General features: G+C 32.1%; 1 protein-coding gene across 3 annotated transcripts in view; it reads left to right on the top strand.

Moving 5' to 3' along the window:
- The first annotated feature begins 14534 nt into the window (after window positions 1-14534).
- The window catches only part of LOC111629442 (translocating chain-associated membrane protein 1-like), a 31216-nt gene continuing 24709 nt past the window's right edge, over window positions 14535-21041 (top strand). For 2 of the 3 annotated variants that reach the window (XR_002757330.1, XR_002757331.1), the window contains exon 1: window positions 14535-14743. Coding sequence is in view for 1 of the 3 variants with exons in the window: in XM_023373341.1 (XP_023229109.1) it covers window positions 14618-14743 (126 nt within the window). In the remaining 2 variants the exon portion in view is untranslated. The remainder of the gene's footprint in view (window positions 14744-21041) is intronic. The other variant, XM_023373341.1, reaches the window with a different exon arrangement.

Genomic DNA, 21041 nt, shown 5'->3' with positions numbered 1-21041 from the left:
GAAACGTTAAATGAAGTGTTTATGTGATAACATCAAATCGTTTACAAAAGAAAGGTGGCCCGTCCACTGACGGAGCATACAAAACGCCGTTAGCCAGCACCAAACACTGATGATTGGCAACTATATATTAGAGCTGGGTAGTTCCGATCGGAACCGTTCCAAGGGGACTATTCTGGACTCGCAACTACTAACGCGTTCTTCATTCTGTACTTTTACGAATATGGTTTTCCACGGAACTGTAAATTCTTTATTTAGATTTGAACTTGAACTAATGAAAATGTTCCACGGGATTTAGGAATAATCAAATTAGTTTAGAGTACAGTATTTTAAATTTACACAGATGATAATTATTTGTTTTATTAGTAACCAACAGATATGCCGACATTGCCCGTCCAAATAGGAAATGGCTAAACGTTAAAATGAAAACCATATTACAAATTTGGTTATTTTTAGCTTAAATTAAATTATTGTGTTTATCGCGAATCGTCGAGGAAATCAATCGGGGGAAGCGTAGTATTCGAATTTCATGAAAATATATATTTTTTCCCAGAACCCGCGAGAAGAGAATAAGTATGAAAAATTTGTTGATGATAAAACTAAGGGTTAAAAAAGGGGGATGAAATCGGGAGAGGTAAAGTGCCCAGTTTTTGGGATGGTCTATATTTTCCTCAGATTCCGAGTTTCAACGTTACGTAACGATACCGAGGAACCGTCTAACTTAATAGTTTAGATGGTTGGAACTGATCCGAGTCCGGATCAGTTCCATCAGATCTAGTTCCAGATCCTGTTCACATTGTGTTGTGCAGGATTTCCAATAGTTCCAGTTCTAGCAGAGGAACTGGATCTGCCGCATCTACTATGTATAATTCCCCAGGTCGTTATTTCTCATCCTCTACTCATTTGAAGCTCAAGCCCTTATGTATAGAAATTGATTCTGTGACATATATTTTGCAAAAACTATTGAAATAAGTAATCAAATTATTATTTTTCTATTAAATTATACGTAAATTTATGTTCATAAACTCATAAATTCAAGTTAAAAAAGAAAATTTAAAAACTAATTTGTTGTTAAAGATATTAACACCAGGAGGTGTTTATACACGATCTCTGCGGTACTAAAACAACGACGGATGACTCGCTTAGAATAACATTTAAATACAAAAATAAATTTAAAAAAAAACTAAAAGTATAATAATTCCCGGAACGAATTATAAATGCATCAGATAAACAAAATATAAATTAAAAGCGAAATTTCGGTGACGTCACGAGAACATTCGAGTGCGGTGCTGCTTCCACGTTCATCTTGTCAAGAAGGCAGCAGAAAGCGTAACGAAATGGGTCTGAAAAGACGTTCTTCTACGAAAAATCCACCGATCTTCAGCCACGAATTCGTCATACAGAATCATGCGGACATCGTGTCGTGCATCGCCATGATATTCGTTATCGGCCTGCTCTTTCAGGTAAGCCGAAATTCCGTAATTCGTGCCGGAGGAGTAACGTGTTCGTTCGAAAATCCATCTCCATAAAGACCAGAATTTCCGAAAAACCCGCGATTTTCCACGTGATTCGCCCGTGCAGCGGTCCAGTAAAGTAAACTTCACTCTGTTTCGTGCCAATTCCTTAATTGTAATTAAGAAAAACGCGTTTAAGGCGTTAAATACGTTTCTGAGGGTAATTAACGTTGCTGTTAGTTTCCGTGCCTAATTGTAATTAATTTCCGTGGAGAAGATGCAGTTAAATATGCTCAAATGCGTAAATAATGGGGATCAATATGGTAAGTTGTTGCAGTTGCATCCATGCAATGACCTAAATACTTGAGTAAATAAATATAACACAGTTTAACTTGTGTATTTTTTCTCACTTCCTCAAAAGTACTAAAACTTTTGATGGTAAATTTGGTGAAAATGATATAAAATTCACAGTTTGATCACTAAAATTGATAAATGTGCCTCTTTCTGTATAGAAAATGTGTTAACATATGTTACTTGCATATGTTTCGTGCTGTGTTGTGCAGGATTTCCTGCAACGCCTGGAAATATTTGCCTTTTGGTAATTTGCCTGATGAATATTTGGTTTCCAGTTGTTGTTTGCAAATATGCAATGTTTAAGCATTCTTTTGTAGTATACTTCGTGCAAAATTAGCCGTTTTATTTGCGATTTAATCCGTGTCTATGCTTCCGAATGAATATTGTTGGATGGAAACTAAAGTTACGTTGCATATTCTTAATTTTTGTCATTAAAAACTGTTTCTGGATGTTAAGTGCTGCGCTTTGTTGCTTCTTGTTTGTTAAGTCTTCGTCTTTTATGTGACGTTTTCGGTGATTTACGTAAATAATAATCAATTGGAGTTTATGCATCCGTGGTGTTTACGAAGGCTTTCGTTATAGGATTTATGCTTAATTAGCTGTCTTGCTGGTTAAACGTTAGGCAAAATGGTTAATTGAGCGTACCGAGTTTTGTTCGAAACGTACTTAATTGGGTAAAAATTTGAGCTGGTGATTATAAATATTTTATATAATTCAAAGTTATATTATTAAAAGCAGTTACTATTATTGTTTTTCTACGAAAGCTATGGTAACATATGTCATTCGGATATTCTCAGTTGCAATCTGTCATCAAACAGCGACCTGATTCTTGATATACTTTGGTGATTTGCATAACGTATATCTAATTACATTTGTTATTCTTTTGTGGCTCTATGCAAACACTTATAGTGGCATTATATTTGTACCATTCATCAATTTATGCATTTTAAATGAGTTGCAGTGAGTGTTACTAGCCACAGATTTTCTTTGTTTTGCGAATCTAATAGTAAATTTTAGTTTGATGCATATTCATGTAGCATGTCTTGTATTATTCATTAAGTAAATTGTGATTACATTTTTACGTTCGATAACCTATTTTGAAAGTAATCGTTGGTTATAATTTGATAAAATGGATGCTTTAGCAACATAAATTTTAAAGGAATTGCTTGATTTTTTACTATAAATAATTATTTGGCAGGGCTGGATCGTCTTTTTGTATCTGTAAAGTTGATTTATATGGGAAAACTATTGTGAATTCTGTACTGTTGTTTTTAAAAGTCTAGTATTTATTCAGTTTTATGAAATTTGGCACATTTCTTACAATTTCATTTGACAGCTGTGGCTAATAATAAATTCTTTTGTTAAAATTTTAATATCTTTTGAAAGCAATCTGCTTGTTTTAACAAATATTTTCATGAGAGACTGTGATGACAAAATTTTGATTTGGGTCAATTGAAATGTAAAAAAAACTGGGCTGGGGAGTTGGAATCAGAAGAAATTTTGGGTGGAGTTGGAGTCAACAAAAATGTACCAAATTTGTACTTCAACCTTGACATAAACTCATACTTAAGCTAAAGACATACTTATAACCTGTCTAGTAAGTCTAAAAAGTGGCATTAAGATCACATGGTAGAGGTGAACTATTGTACGGTATGATATCATTTACCATTATTATGTATATACAGAGCTTTTGTGCCTGAATGTGGGGTTGTGTATACTGACTCCAAGGCTTGGAAAAAATGTTTGCCTTGACTAGAAATCTTGTAGAACAATTTTTGTATTTCTACTGTGTTTCCTGCCATTTTTTGATAAAATATTTGTTACTTAAATTTGTTGAGGAAAGCAAGAAAATCTCCTTATATGGTGTGCACTGTTTTATGAAAAGTTGTCGTTCCTTGATGCATCTGGTTATTTTTATGGGTGCCATGTATTAAATGCTTGTAAAGAAAAAATATGTGAATTTAGAATAGAAATATTGCCTGTAGAGCTAATTGTGTGCTCTTTCTGCAGAAGAACAATTAGGAAAATTGTTCATTTGTATGCCAATTTAAATTACTTGCTTGGTTGAATAATAGTTTAACAAAGCAGATACATATTTTTTTTACTTGTCCTTAATGACAATTAGTAAAAGTATTTTCTTGTATGTATTTTTAGAGTTGTTTTTTTTATTTAGAAAACTTGAAGTTGTCATTCATGTATAGCTCCAGTTTTCTGTTCAAAGTGATGCAGAACTGTTAGTTTTTATTTTCTTGTTTGTACGGTTTAGTTCCAGTTTTTCTGTAAAAAACTGTGCAGTGCTCAGATGACAACTCCAGTTTTTCTAAGTGTGAAATGTCTTGCCACTTTTAAAAAGTAACTAGGCAGTAGTGGATGCATCTGACAACAAGCAGACCAGCCTAGTATGTTGCCATCCTGCAAAATCATTAGTGATTAGTGTTTCATTCAATTATGTCACTTTGTAAGGATCAATCTCTTCAAATTTGTCTAATTTTCTAGAATCTGTGTCGTTTCCTCCAGTTCTTGCTATTAAATCTCTATTGTGCTCGACAGTGCCAGCCTTCTCATCAAGAGATCTTCATTTAAGCATTTATTAATTATAACTCAATTTTTGAAGGATTTCAGTGATTAAACTGGCAAGATTACTGGTATAAAATGTATTTATGGAAGGCATTTAAGATTAAATATTATGCATCCATAACATAAAGCTCAAAATCTAAATTGTATGCAAGTCCATGATCTTTAAGTAGGTTATTTTGGAGTGATTATCAGTTTGCTTTTAAAAAAACCTGTTTTGAAAATGAGAATTATCTGATTTGGATACTTTCCAGACATTTATTGTGTTAAAAAAAAACAAGGAAGAAAAAATTCTACTGTAAATAAATTAAAAGTATGTTTTTTGTTTGAAAAATAATTGGTTAATTATTAAAGATAAATTGAAAATCTAAAATTTTTGGTGTTTCACAAAGGAAATCTTTAGAATTCTGGGGCTTTAAATGCTTCAGACATGTTCGTAATGGCAATAATTTGTGCATGTAACGAATAAGGAAGGTTATTAGAGCAATCAGATTGGAAGCGAAACATGCATAGATGTACTCTCTTACTGATTAAACCAAGAACGACAGCTGTTCTCATACTTTGATAAAGAAACTTGCTATACCAAGTGATAAGTCAAAATTTCCTAACAGAATATATCGTTATAAACAGTTGGCATTTTTATATTAAGATAGAATTATTTGCTATTAAGTGGGAGTTGGAAACATTGTTACAGAGACCTTTATTAATCTACAATCATATAACTTTTGTAGAAGTGATAAACCAAGTCTTGAAAAAGTTATCTAAAGCAATTAGAAAGTCTAATGGTTTTAGTGTGGTTTGAACGAATTTATACTGTTAATATTTAATACATTGGATATTTACAAATAATTAATAAATTTAGTAAGTCTATTTAAATCAGTTTTAATATAACAAATATAAAGTAGAAGCTGTAAACAAGCAAGTTCATACTTCTCATTCATTATTTTTGCACTTACTGGATGGGCACAGATGCACAAGCTCTAGAACCAATTTTTATTCTATACAAACATGTTTTCAAGCTAATCTGCTTTGTCTTTGGGTTCTAATTGATTTTCCTGATTTGAGTAGCATTTGTAAACTCATTTCAGTGTGAATTTGTACATGAAGACAAAGCACAGTAGTTGATGGAAGCATTTTGAGAAGTCATTTGCATGATCTAACAATTTTTTTTTTATTTTGGGAGGCAGGCTGTACATCAAATGAATTTTAATTTACAGAATTTCGTTTCGTATTGCATTTATCAGTATTTTTAAGATGATCAGTTATCTGTACATGCATCAGTCAACTCTTGTAATTTTAGAAGTGTTTGAATCTATTATGGAAGGTATTATGGTCAGCATAATTCCATATCCAAAGTGGATTGGGTTTATCAATTTTTATGTGCGATAAGGAAAGTTTTTGTGGGAAAAATGAAGATGTATTTTATCTAATCATATTAATTTGATATATATTGTCAATGGTATAATCTCAAGAGTATGATTTTTTGATAATTTATTCATTATAATTTTATTCCAAAAATTTATTTTGAGACCTGATTGACTTTTATCCTGTATGACATCATTTCCTTCATCTCTATCACAATAAAACATTGGAGAGAGCATGTGGATAAAGTTTCTCCCTGAAGTCCATAGTTGATTCAGCCAGGCTCATATTGGAGCAGCTGGTTGATTAGGGATAGGGCTTGACATATGAAGTCTTCAGGGCCATATAGTGCTAACCCTTAGAATCATTTCTGAGGTAATTGAGTTTGAATGTTTGAAAAAAAATCCTAAAATGAAAAATCCTGAAATGATGAGATGACAGCCACATCTATAAGCAATGTTTGGAAAGCAAAAATATTAACACACACCTATTCATACAATTTTAGGATTTTTTAAAACATTGAAACTCAGTTATCTCAGAAACGTGATTCTGAAGGTTAACACTATACATCCCCAAGGGCTTCATATCTGGACAGACCACTAAAAAAAAATTTTTTTTTCAGAAGAAGGTGTCAGTTTTACTTCTAGTTTATTGGTAGGTTTGTGGTTAATTTGAGTTTTCTTACATGTTGCATTGAAAAAGTAGTTGCTAGCTGGTTCTGTATGCCAAACTGCCCATATAGCATCTATTACTGTCTACGAAATTGACAAAAATCATTTTTCTTTAACCCGTCGTCACGCATGTGCGCAGTCAAATATAAATTGCACACCCATGGTCAATCCGGCACAAATTTAAAAAATTANGATTAACTTCCAAAATATAATTTTTTTGTTTTTATATTTTTTAACATATTTATTTTGTTTGTACAAAATAAAGAAATAATTTTTAATGATACAATAGCCACGATTATTATTTTAAAAAATTTATGTTAGGCTTAACATCGATGAAAATTCGATGCGAAGCAACATGCAATGGAGAAAAGTTTCAACATGGGATAGGTTAATATATTTTTTTGTACATAATCAGTTATCTGAACAACCCCAGTCCCCAATTGATTTGAATAAATGACGCTCTACTGTATGAACTTCCAGTTTGCACTGGAAGTCACATTATTTCAGTTCAAAAATTTCCCCTGAAAGGTGTTGGATAAATGACAAGCACATCTCCATTGTAACAGGAAAAGTATGATGTACAGGGACAAAACACTACTAATTTGAAGTGGAGAGTATTTAATTTAAATTAAATAAATTAAAAGTATGATTAAAAATTGAAGCTCAGCATTGTAATGATATCCAAATATATAATTGCTCATTATCTGTAAAGTCTGTAAAAAAAACAAAAAAATTTGTTTTAAAAATTTAGTTTGAAACAAAAAGCAGATATTATAATTTGCATGTTTCTTGTATTTCTGAAAGGAATTTAAATCTACATACCATATAAATAAGATATAAATTTATTTTTCACCATCTTCTTGACAAGAAATGATAATTCTTTGCCTTTCTTGAAGCGAGGACATCACTAAGAAATGATTAATTTTTTCTTCAACTTTTGTGTTATAAATTTGCAAAGCATAATTGGGAAGTATTGAAACATTATCATAAAGGACGACATCTTTACTATAAAATAAATTAGCTTTTCCATGTATTTAAATGATTTATAGTAAGATACACATACAAGTAAAGAATATCTGCATTTATGTATGTCCAATTTCTTGCTAAGAACAGTGCACTCACACTAATCCAAATTATATTATTGTATTTATTTGAATGTAAGATGCACATTTTTCAGGTTTTATTATCTCTGAAAATAGGGTATTTCTTAGGTTTGAGATAATACATCATAATTAGTGCCCTCCAGTGTCATGTGTCTTATTTCTCTGTCGCTAATTTCTGTGCATCATTTTAATGATTTTGTTAGACATATACTCACAATAACAAAGGTTTAAGAGGTCAACTTAGCTCAATCTCATTAGTATATTACATTAATGATAAAAATTCCAGAAAAAGTTGTACAATAGTCTATCCGATTATTCAAATAGTATTATAATAAATATAGTGGGAAGATATGAGCATTGAATTTAGTGCTGATTCAGAGTAGAGTAACATAGAAAGTGAAGAAGATTCTGACTTGAATACCACAGAATGTGGCAATTTACTTTACTGTGCAATAAATACCAAACAAATGTAGGTAAACAGAATCAGCTCTGTTGACATAAATTTATTTCCAGTCTTCTATTTTTAATAAAAGTCCATGAGTGAGCATGTAGAAATTAAGGTGAGTTTTAGATTCTTGTTGCAATTTGAATCTGTTCTTGATGGCTTTAGCTTTAGAAAGTTTTTTTTTTAAATTTTTTCCTTTTTAATACATTTTGATCTGTTGGCAGTAAGATCTTTTTCCATAAGCCATTTTTGCTTTAGCAAGGCTGACAATGGGAATGGCTGGACAATGCGAGATGGGGCTCAACATATCCTGAACAGCAGACTGCCCATAAAAAGTTTCTGGGGAGTCACTTGCTCAGATTCATTCCAGAATCTTTTGGAGCTGTAGGCTGATGTCTTAACTTTCTCTACCAAAAGGCATATATCAAATGTGAGATACTAATACATTTTAATTTTGGTTCCAATTAGCAATAATGCACTGTATTTCTAAGTAACATACACAGATGCTGACTTACACTGATTTACACTGTACACTGACACAGATGCTGACTTACACTGACTTACACTGATTTACACGGATTTACACTGTATATTATTTGTCATTCTGTTGATAAATTTTAGTTATAAAACCTATTTATTAGTACAAGAAATGAAGGTGAATTTAAAATTTTGAAAATGCTTTTTAATTGAAGTGTTCAATGAATGTGATTTTAGCATTGATAAATTTCATATTTCACTTACAGTACTGTAATTGTTGTTTCATGAGTTTGTATTTTGTAATTTTTACCAAATCTGTAGCAAGTATAGTCCCTTTAGTACAGTAGTGATATATTCATTATAAAACAATTACAACTGCAGAGATTAAATGTGATTACAGTACTTTCTTTGTTTTATGTGATCAATCCTCATATAGTTAATAATTAGTAATAGTTGACATGAGACAACATTCATTTGTCAGTTTCATTTATTAGAGCAGTTTTATTGTATAAATGAAATAATATCATATTCCTGAATATGCTAATAGAATGAATTTTGATTCCTATCAAAATTCATTCTATTAGCTTTCGTTTATCATATGGAATTGTATTATATGATAATCCATCAGTTGTCAAGTGGATAAAACAACTGAACAGTAGTTGGTCATGGATTCATGCTCCCAACAGGCGAATTTACTTGGAGTTTCTGGATTTTTTCAATTGTCACCTAAACAGACCAAATTCCTATAGAAGATTTCCTGAAAGATACTTTTCTTAGCAGATAACCCATATGTTACACTGCTTTATTCCATCAATCCCAATCCAAATGTTTAATATGATAAAGGTGAGATTTCTCCAATATACTGGATGTCTTAAACTACCGTATATTTTTGCAGATAAGACGAGGTATAAATTTTTGTCAAAGTTTTATAGTTTTAGCATATATCTGTCCTATAAGATGACTCCCAAGCTATCAACAGTCTATGAGTTTAGTTTAGATCAGCAATCATCATCTGGATAATAATACTGTATAGCATATATGGAATTATGTCCTATTCATAATTTTTCCAATGAAAAAATTTTATTTTCTTGCAACTGGCAGCACTTGCTATTGTTGCAAGAAAATAAAATTTTTTCATTGGAAAAATTATGAATAGGACATAATTCCATATATGCTATACAGTATCGGGTAATGACCTTGACTATTCACAAAAATGTCGTATGGGCTATTCTATTTTGTGGACTCTCTACTAGTAAATAATTACAGTTTGTCCATTTTTTTACAATTGTTTTAATTTATATAAATTTCAATTTAATTTTTTTTGTATCTGTCCTATAAGATGACCCCAGATTTTGGGGATCTTTTTTCGTGATTCAACTATCATCTTATCTGCGGAAATATACGGTATTTATTTAATGTATAAGCATTTTTACTTTGCCGTTAATCACACTTGCCAAGATATATACTTGTTACAAATATACTAATGAATGACAAAATGTTGTGTTGTAGGAATTCATCTTTTATGTTATTCATTATCCCATTACCTATATTTAATATTTTAAATATAGGTAATGGGAGTGATGCTTCAAACTGTTTTTGGTTACTAGAAAAAGTCATAATTTAGTTTAATTACTTGCTTCTTTCTTCAGTTTTTTTTTTCTGATTTTTGAAAAGATTCTTCAAACAAAATTTCAAGACACAAGGCAGCTTGGGATGATATTCAAATGCAGTTAAAGAGTTGAATCTTATTGATTTTCATTCCTATCAGACAAATATTTTGTAGGAATATCATTACAGTATAGTCCCAATTATTCAATGTGATGTGTACAGAAGGTACCACAGATAATCCGAATGTTATGCAAATTATTAGGTAAACTGGATTTGGATTCATTAGTGCATACTCTATTTGTAAGTTTAAACCACTTATTGATTACCAGATATGACTTTGATGAGATTTCTGAATTGAAATGTATTGTACTACATTCTCTTAACTCTGTTGAGAAGGTTTTCTTTAATAATTCACCTCAAATATTATGGAATTTTAGTTAAACTGGGGTCAGTCAATCAGGACTCTACTATTATTATGAAATGGTGAAATGAGTTTGTTTCAAATGAAATTACAGTATACCAAAAATTTAGTTTTAGAAACATATTATATCAATTATAATTACTTTTTTAATTCACAGTTAGATGGCATAGTAATTAAGATGGCAACCTGCTGCTCTGAGCACCTAGGATTGATTCCAGATGGGTCCGAACATCTCAAAGTTTTTTGGAGGGTGGAATTTCCAGAAGTTTTCTCTCCAGATATGTTGTTCCCATTCCTTTTGCTATCCCAGTCATTCCATTGTGAGCCTAGTCAACTCACAATAGGCATGCTAAAAAGATCCTCTTACTGGTTATAGCCATAGGGCAGAAAGAGTTAATAATGTTTTTTTTAAATAAGTACAAGTATGTTCTGATGTGACATAAATGCTCATTTGGAACATCAAAAGTTTCTCTGAAGAGTTTAAGAATAGTTTTAATTTAGTTTGTTTTTTTTAATGTAAAACCTGTACTTAATATTTTATAAGATTATCTACAAACAATTCTCTCATTCAGTTAATAATGGTGAGTAGTTAGTTTTATACATGTTGCTAAGTTTAACTTGATAACATTTTCAATAGTTTGCATTTGTGTCAGATGGAAGTTTCTAATAAAAAATTTCTTGCTTTTATTTCTTTGTATTACAAGTTTGATGAAATGTGATTGCTAATTTCTTTGTTGTACAGCTTGTTGGAATCATTTTTTGTAATTGTTAATGAAGTCACGCTTATCAACTCAAAAATATACTGTATAAGTGCTTTTGACAAGTTTTAAGCCAAACATGTCTTCAGTACTTAGGATTTTCTAATCTCCACAAAAATTTCTGCTGATTATCCCTTAAATCTTAAAACTCATAAAAATATACTAAAATAGAATGACAAACAAAAACTTTCATTCAGGATGCTTACTCACAATGTTCTCAATATGCAAGTTCAGAAAAAATCAATACCCGATTAGCAGTTTTAACACTGATAATTTTCTCTGTATATAGCAGTGCTTTCGAGTGGCCCAAGATAAAAGTTTGGGTACAAATATATTAAACATTTCTATTAACTTAAAACAGTTAATTATATTAAGGCTTATATCAGTTAACATGAACACAAAATTTCTTAAATTTAATATATATTTAAGTTTACAAGAAGTGATTTTACAATAACTTCTATCTTTTGCATGTTTGAATCCACTTCAGGACATGTTTGCATTTGTCACCTTTTAAATAACTAGTTTAATGGAAATTATCATTTATGCTCTGGAAGATATATAATATTGGACTTGAATAAACTAATAACAAAATAATGCAGTTAGAAAGCAAAACTGGCAAAATTATCCTTTGTTGAAAAAATTATGTAAATAAAGAAACAAGATACAAATTGATGTTTTTTGAAATGATTAATACTGTACTAAATATATTGTTTCAGGTCTTCCCTGCATCATGTTGACTTCTCACAGATCATTATTCTGGAGGCATCAGAGAAACAAACCTCCCAACTATTTATCTACCATCGAAGCCATCTACTACTTCCTAGTAGAACTGCATCGCAAAGTCCATCCCGACGTAGCCTACCGGGGCGAATACGACAACCTCTTATTTTTTTTTAAATACATGTATAATAAAATTCGTACTCTGTACGATCCCAAAAAGCTGAGAGCTTACCAAGACTGAAAGCTGCGATTTCGTATATACAGGTATAATACAGGTGATTCGTACTTTTAGTTAACGATTGTACCGTTCTCGTTTACTCAGATTCAGTTTTTGGTAATAACACAGTTAATGTTTCTGATATTTATTTTTTTACATTAATTAGTTGTAAACTGCATTTTTAATTAGAAGTATGTTTGGAAAATTGTTTTATCGTATTAAAGAATGTTACACAAGTAGCGTGTACTCTTATTATTCAATGTAGTAAGGGTGATGCGATGTGTATAAAATCACTTTAATTCGGATCGGTCGATTTTTCTCACGGCTTTAGAAACACCGAGCTAGATGACTCAAGATTTTATTGTAGTATATTTTTAAACGGGTTAAACATCATATGCATTTTTGGCTATTATGACTCGATAGCCCCAAAATGCATATGATGTATAATCTGTTTAATACGCTACAATAAAGTCTCGAGTCATTAGCTCGGTGTTTCTAAAGCCGTGAGAAAAATCGACCGATCCGGATTAAAGCAATTTTATATAAATCTTATTATTTACTCGGCTCACGATTGTTCTACTGTATAGAAATGAGAAATAAATGTTTTTACACATTGCAGTTACTCTGTTTCTGGGAGTTGAACACGCATTGAATTTGAATCATTGTAATTAACTGCCATTATTGAAATGATTCAGGAAATCTTGGTGGTTTAGACATACAATGCAAACTTTGTTCTCATTTACAACCCATGAGTGATATGTAAATGCAGTGTGGATTTTTGTCATTGTAGATAACAAATTTTTGCCATTGATCACTCCTGGATTTTGGACCATGTTTTCAGTGCTTATCCAAGGGATAAAGACAATTGGCATCTTTATTTTGTCAATTTCACATCACATTTTAAACTCGTTGATTATAAAATCAAAGAGATGATGTCAAATTGATATTAACTTCCAACATGATGGCACTAAAATTGTATCTTTAAATCTGGCAACTTATCTGCCGTTTAAAATTATTACATTTGAGCTAAAGTTCTCATACATATATAAAAATATTAATCTCGGTTCTTTTCCAATTGAAGGAATTTGAGAACGTCATTCGTAATAAAATTCATTGATGTTAGAAACGTTAAATGAAGTGTTTATGTGATAACATCAAATCGTTTACAAAAGAAAGGTGGCCCGTCCACTGACGGAGCATACAAAACGCCGTTAGCCAGCACCAAACACTGATGATTGGCAACTATATATTAGAGCTGGGTAGTTCCGATCGGAACCGTTCCAAGGGGACTATTCTGGACTCGCAACTACTAACGCGTTCTTCATTCTGTACTTTTACGAATATGGTTTTCCACGGAACTGTAAATTCTTTATTTAGATTTGAACTTGAACTAATGAAAATGTTCCACGGGATTTAGGAATAATCAAATTAGTTTAGAGTACAGTATTTTAAATTTACACAGATGATAATTATTTGTTTTATTAGTAACCAACAGATATGCCGACATTGCCCGTCCAAATAGGAAATGGCTAAACGTTAAAATGAAAACCATATTACAAATTTGGTTATTTTTAGCTTAAATTAAATTATTGTGTTTATCGCGAATCGTCGAGGAAATCAATCGGGGGAAGCGTAGTATTCGAATTTCATGAAAATATATATTTTTTCCCAGAACCCGCGAGAAGAGAATAAGTATGAAAAATTTGTTGATGATAAAACTAAGGGTTAAAAAAGGGGGATGAAATCGGGAGAGGTAAAGTGCCCAGTTTTTGGGATGGTCTATATTTTCCTCAGATTCCGAGTTTCAACGTTACGTAACGATACCGAGGAACCGTCTAACTTAATAGTTTAGATGGTTGGAACTGATCCGAGTCCGGATCAGTTCCATCAGATCTAGTTCCAGATCCTGTTCACATTGTGTTGTGCAGGATTTCCAATAGTTCCAGTTCTAGCAGAGGAACTGGATCTGCCGCATCTACTATGTATAATTCCCCAGGTCGTTATTTCTCATCCTCTACTCATTTGAAGCTCAAGCCCTTATGTATAGAAATTGATTCTGTGACATATATTTTGCAAAAACTATTGAAATAAGTAATCAAATTATTATTTTTCTATTAAATTATACGTAAATTTATGTTCATAAACTCATAAATTCAAGTTAAAAAAGAAAATTTAAAAACTAATTTGTTGTTAAAGATATTAACACCAGGAGGTGTTTATACACGATCTCTGCGGTACTAAAACAACGACGGATGACTCGCTTAGAATAACATTTAAATACAAAAATAAATTTAAAAAAAAACTAAAAGTATAATAATTCCCGGAACGAATTATAAATGCATCAGATAAACAAAATATAAATTAAAAGCGAAATTTCGGTGACGTCACGAGAACATTCGAGTGCGGTGCTGCTTCCACGTTCATCTTGTCAAGAAGGCAGCAGAAAGCGTAACGAAATGGGTCTGAAAAGACGTTCTTCTACGAAAAATCCACCGATCTTCAGCCACGAATTCGTCATACAGAATCATGCGGACATCGTGTCGTGCATCGCCATGATATTCGTTATCGGCCTGCTCTTTCAGGTAAGCCGAAATTCCGTAATTCGTGCCGGAGGAGTAACGTGTTCGTTCGAAAATCCATCTCCATAAAGACCAGAATTTCCGAAAAACCCGCGATTTTCCACGTGATTCGCCCGTGCAGCGGTCCAGTAAAGTAAACTTCACTCTGTTTCGTGCCAATTCCTTAATTGTAATTAAGAAAAACGCGTTTAAGGCGTTAAATACGTTTCTGAGGGTAATTAACGTTGCTGTTAGTTTCCGTGCCTAATTGTAATTAATTTCCGTGGAGAAGATGCAGTTAAATATGCTCAAATGCGTAAATAATGGGGATCAATATGGTAAGTTGTTGCAGTTGCATCCATGCAATGACCTAAATACTTGAGTAAATAAATATAACACAGTTTAACTTGTGTATTTTTTCTCACTTCCTCAAAAGTACTAAAACTTTTGATGGTAAATTTGGTGAAAATGATATAAAATTCACAGTTTGATCACTAAAATTGATAAATGTGCCTCTTTCTGTATAGAAAATGTGTTAACATATGTTACTTGCATATGTTTCGTGCTGTGTTGTGCAGGATTTCCTGCAACGCCTGGAAATATTTGCCTTTTGGTAATTTGCCTGATGAATATTTGGTTTCCAGTTGTTGTTTGCAAATATGCAATGTTTAAGCATTCTTTTGTAGTATACTTCGTGCAAAATTAGCCGTTTTATTTGCGATTTAATCCGTGTCTATGCTTCCGAATGAATATTGTTGGATGGAAACTAAAGTTACGTTGCATATTCTTAATTTTTGTCATTAAAAACTGTTTCTGGATGTTAAGTGCTGCGCTTTGTTGCTTCTTGTTTGTTAAGTCTTCGTCTTTTATGTGACGTTTTCGGTGATTTACGTAAATAATAATCAATTGGAGTTTATGCATCCGTGGTGTTTACGAAGGCTTTCGTTATAGGATTTATGCTTAATTAGCTGTCTTGCTGGTTAAACGTTAGGCAAAATGGTTAATTGAGCGTACCGAGTTTTGTTCGAAACGTACTTAATTGGGTAAAAATTTGAGCTGGTGATTATAAATATTTTATATAATTCAAAGTTATATTATTAAAAGCAGTTACTATTATTGTTTTTCTACGAAAGCTATGGTAACATATGTCATTCGGATATTCTCAGTTGCAATCTGTCATCAAACAGCGACCTGATTCTTGATATACTTTGGTGATTTGCATAACGTATATCTAATTACATTTGTTATTCTTTTGTGGCTCTATGCAAACACTTATAGTGGCATTATATTTGTACCATTCATCAATTTATGCATTTTAAATGAGTTGCAGTGAGTGTTACTAGCCACAGATTTTCTTTGTTTTGCGAATCTAATAGTAAATTTTAGTTTGATGCATATTCATGTAGCATGTCTTGTATTATTCATTAAGTAAATTGTGATTACATTTTTACGTTCGATAACCTATTTTGAAAGTAATCGTTGGTTATAATTTGATAAAATGGATGCTTTAGCAACATAAATTTTAAAGGAATTGCTTGATTTTTTACTATAAATAATTATTTGGCAGGGCTGGATCGTCTTTTTGTATCTGTAAAGTTGATTTATATGGGAAAACTATTGTGAATTCTGTACTGTTGTTTTTAAAAGTCTAGTATTTATTCAGTTTTATGAAATTTGGCACATTTCTTACAATTTCATTTGACAGCTGTGGCTAATAATAAATTCTTTTGTTAAAATTTTAATATCTTTTGAAAGCAATCTGCTTGTTTTAACAAATATTTTCATGAGAGACTGTGATGACAAAATTTTGATTTGGGTCAATTGAAATGTAAAAAAAACTGGGCTGGGGAGTTGGAATCAGAAGAAATTTTGGGTGGAGTTGGAGTCAACAAAAATGTACCAAATTTGTACTTCAACCTTGACATAAACTCATACTTAAGCTAAAGACATACTTATAACCTGTCTAGTAAGTCTAAAAAGTGGCATTAAGATCACATGGTAGAGGTGAACTATTGTACGGTATGATATCATTTACCATTATTATGTATATACAGAGCTTTTGTGCCTGAATGTGGGGTTGTGTATACTGACTCCAAGGCTTGGAAAAAATGTTTGCCTTGACTAGAAATCTTGTAGAACAATTTTTGTATTTCTACTGTGTTTCCTGCCATTTTTTGATAAAATATTTGTTACTTAAATTTGTTGAGGAAAGCAAGAAAATCTCCTTATATGGTGTGCACTGTTTTATGAAAAGTTGTCGTTCCTTGATGCATCTGGTTATTTTTATGGGTGCCATGTATTAAATGCTTGTAAAGAAAAAATATGTGAATTTAGAATAGAAATATTGCCTGTAGAGCTAATTGTGTGCTCTTTCTGCAGAAGAACAATTAGGAAAATTGTTCATTTGTATGCCAATTTAAATTACTTGCTTGGTTGAATAATAGTTTAACAAAGCAGATACATATTTTTTTTACTTGTCCTTAATGACAATTAGTAAAAGTATTTTCTTGTATGTATTTTTAGAGTTGTTTTTTTTATTTAGAAAACTTGAAGTTGTCATTCATGTATAGCTCCAGTTTTCTGTTCAAAGTGATGCAGAACTGTTAGTTTTTATTTTCTTGTTTGTACGGTTTAGTTCCAGTTTTTCTGTAAAAAACTGTGCAGTGCTCAGATGACAACTCCAGTTTTTCTAAGTGTGAAATGTCTTGCCACTTTTAAAAAGTAACTAGGCAGTAGTGGATGCATCTGACAACAAGCAGACCAGCCTAGTATGTTGCCATCCTGCAAAATCATTAGTGATTAGTGTTTCATTCAATTATGTCACTTTGTAAGGATCAATCTCTTCAAATTTGTCTAATTTTCTAGAATCTGTGTCGTTTCCTCCAGTTCTTGCTATTAAATCTCTATTGTGCTCGACAGTGCCAGCCTTCTCATCAAGAGATCTTCATTTAAGCATTTATTAATTATAACTCAATTTTTGAAGGATTTCAGTGATTAAACTGGCAAGATTACTGGTATAAAATGTATTTATGGAAGGCATTTAAGATTAAATATTATGCATCCATAACATAAAGCTCAAAATCTAAATTGTATGCAAGTCCATGATCTTTAAGTAGGTTATTTTGGAGTGATTATCAGTTTGCTTTTAAAAAAACCTGTTTTGAAAATGAGAATTATCTGATTTGGATACTTTCCAGACATTTATTGTGTTAAAAAAAAACAAGGAAGAAAAAATTCTACTGTAAATAAATTAAAAGTATGTTTTTTGTTTGAAAAATAATTGGTTAATTATTAAAGATAAATTGAAAATCTAAAATTTTTGGTGTTTCACAAAGGAAATCTTTAGAATTCTGGGGCTTTAAATGCTTCAGACATGTTCGTAATGGCAATAATTTGTGCATGTAACGAATAAGGAAGGTTATTAGAGCAATCAGATTGGAAGCGAAACATGCATAGATGTACTCTCTTACTGATTAAACCAAGAACGACAGCTGTTCTCATACTTTGATAAAGAAACTTGCTATACCAAGTGATAAGTCAAAATTTCCTAACAGAATATATCGTTATAAACAGTTGGCATTTTTATATTAAGATAGAATTATTTGCTATTAAGTGGGAGTTGGAAACATTGTTACAGAGACCTTTATTAATCTACAATCATATAACTTTTGTAGAAGTGATAAACCAAGTCTTGAAAAAGTTATCTAAAGCAATTAGAAAGTCTAATGGTTTTAGTGTGGTTTGAACGAATTTATACTGTTAATATTTAATACATTGGATATTTACAAATAATTAATAAATTTAGTAAGTCTATTTAAATCAGTTTTAATATAACAAATATAAAGTAGAAGCTGTAAACAAGCAAGTTCATACTTCTCATTCATTATTTTTGCACTTACTGGATGGGCACAGATGCACAAGCTCTAGAACCAATTTTTATTCTATACAAACATGTTTTCAAGCTAATCTGCTTTGTCTTTGGGTTCTAATTGATTTTCCTGATTTGAGTAGCATTTGTAAACTCATTTCAGTGTGAATTTGTACATGAAGACAAAGCACAGTAGTTGATGGAAGCATTTTGAGAAGTCATTTGCATGATCTAACAATTTTTTTTTTATTTTGGGAGGCAGGCTGTACATCAAATGAATTTTAATTTACAGAATTTCGTTTCGTATTGCATTTATCAGTATTTTTAAGATGATCAGTTATCTGTACATGCATCAGTCAACTCTTGTAATTTTAGAAGTGTTTGAATCTATTATGGAAGGTATTATGGTCAGCATAATTCCATATCCAAAGTGGATTGGGTTTATCAATTTTTATGTGCGATAAGGAAAGTTTTTGTGGGAAAAATGAAGATGTATTTTATCTAATCATATTAATTTGATATATATTGTCAATGGTATAATCTCAAGAGTATGATTTTTTGATAATTTATTCATTATAATTTTATTCCAAAAATTTATTTTGAGACCTGATTGACTTTTATCCTGTATGACATCATTTCCTTCATCTCTATCACAATAAAACATTGGAGAGAGCATGTGGATAAAGTTTCTCCCTGAAGTCCATAGTTGATTCAGCCAGGCTCATATTGGAGCAGCTGGTTGATTAGGGATAGGGCTTGACATATGAAGTCTTCAGGGCCATATAGTGCTAACCCTTAGAATCATTTCTGAGGTAATTGAGTTTGAATGTTTGAAAAAAAATCCTAAAATGAAAAATCCTGAAATGATGAGATGACAGCCACATCTATAAGCAATGTTTGGAAAGCAAAAATATTAACACACACCTATTCATACAATTTTAGGATTTTTTAAAACATTGAAACTCAGTTATCTCAGAAACGTGATTCTGAAGGTTAACACTATACATCCCCAAGGGCTTCATATCTGGACAGACCACTAAAAAAAAATTTTTTTTTCAGAAGAAGGTGTCAGTTTTACTTCTAGTTTATTGGTAGGTTTGTGGTTAATTTGAGTTTTCTTACATGTTGCATTGAAAAAGTAGTTGCTAGCTGGTTCTGTATGCCAAACTGCCCATATAGCATCTATTACTGTCTACGAAATTGACAAAAATCATTTTTCTTTAACCCGTCGTCACGCATGTGCGCAGTCAAATATAAATTGCACACCCATGGTCAATCCGGCACAAATTTAAAAAATTAATTAATAAAAATTTTGCATAAAAAAACTGGTATTTTTACTTTAATTCAATTTTTCTTCTAATTGTATTCAGTCAAAAAAAAATCTTAATTTGATTATAATTTATTAAAGATTTTAATTTTTTTAATATTAGAAGGCAGTTAGCATAAATACAAGGTGTCATGTTTCATCTTCATTCTCATTCAAGTTTATTGTCTTAGACATGCATCAATGTGTGTTTTTACTTCTACTGGAGTTACACTTTTATTTAAACTTTGACCACTTTGGTTGCACAAGGTGTCATGTTTCATCTTCATTCTCATTCAAGTTTATTGTCTTAGACATGCATCAATGTGTGTTTTTACTTCTACTGGAGTTACACTTTTATTTAAACTTTGACCACTTTGGTTGCACAAGGTGGGGAGACGGGCGTCACGTGATCGTTTACCTGACTTTTTACACAGAATTTCCCTTACTTTGAAAGTTTTATTTTTTCTTCAATTTTAATTATTATTAACTAAATGTGTTTGATGGTTTCTTGTATCTTTGTATTAAGTTGCTGATATCACGTACTCTTGAACTCTCTCTTCAAAGTTCTTTTCAACTTTCCCTCACGGTACTTGTTTGCTATCGGTCTCACGGCCGTATTTAGTCTTAGGTGGAGTTTACCACCTGCTTAGGGCTGCACTCCCAAACAACCCGACTCTTGAGAGGTCGAATCCCGAAGCGACCGCGGCAGCTAAGGGCCTTGCACCCGCTCTGGGCCAGAGCCCCGGTCAGGGGGACTTGCACCGCAGTTCGCAACGTGGAAACCGACCTCCCTAACGCCACATTTCCCTGCGTCCAGAGGAACGCGGGATTCGGCGCTGGACTCTTCCCCGTTCGCTCGCCGTTACTAGGGGAATCCCTGTTGGTTTCTTTTCCTCCGCTTACTTATATGCTTAAATTCAGCGGGTAATCTCGTCTGATCTGAGGTCGACTGGTCTGTCTGCTGCCGGCGACTCAAAGGGATTGTCGAGAGTCTGCGGCGGGCGTTCGTCCAAGACCAGCGGACGGTTGCCTGCCTTTTCCACAGAGCCACCGGCTTTATTTGTTCACTTAAGACGACGATGCTCTCGCAACGACACGTCCAATCGGGCACGCAGTAACGCGTCCCTAGGCATTTTCCGACCCTCAGA

This window comes from Centruroides sculpturatus, unplaced genomic scaffold (assembly GCF_000671375.1).
Source record: "Centruroides sculpturatus isolate CEXI.00-Female unplaced genomic scaffold, Cexi_2.0 scaffold85, whole genome shotgun sequence".
Classification (NCBI taxonomy): Eukaryota; Metazoa; Arthropoda; class Arachnida; order Scorpiones; family Buthidae; genus Centruroides; species Centruroides sculpturatus.
Note: the sequence above shows the minus strand (reverse complement) of the source record. Positions and strands in the feature narration are given on the sequence as shown.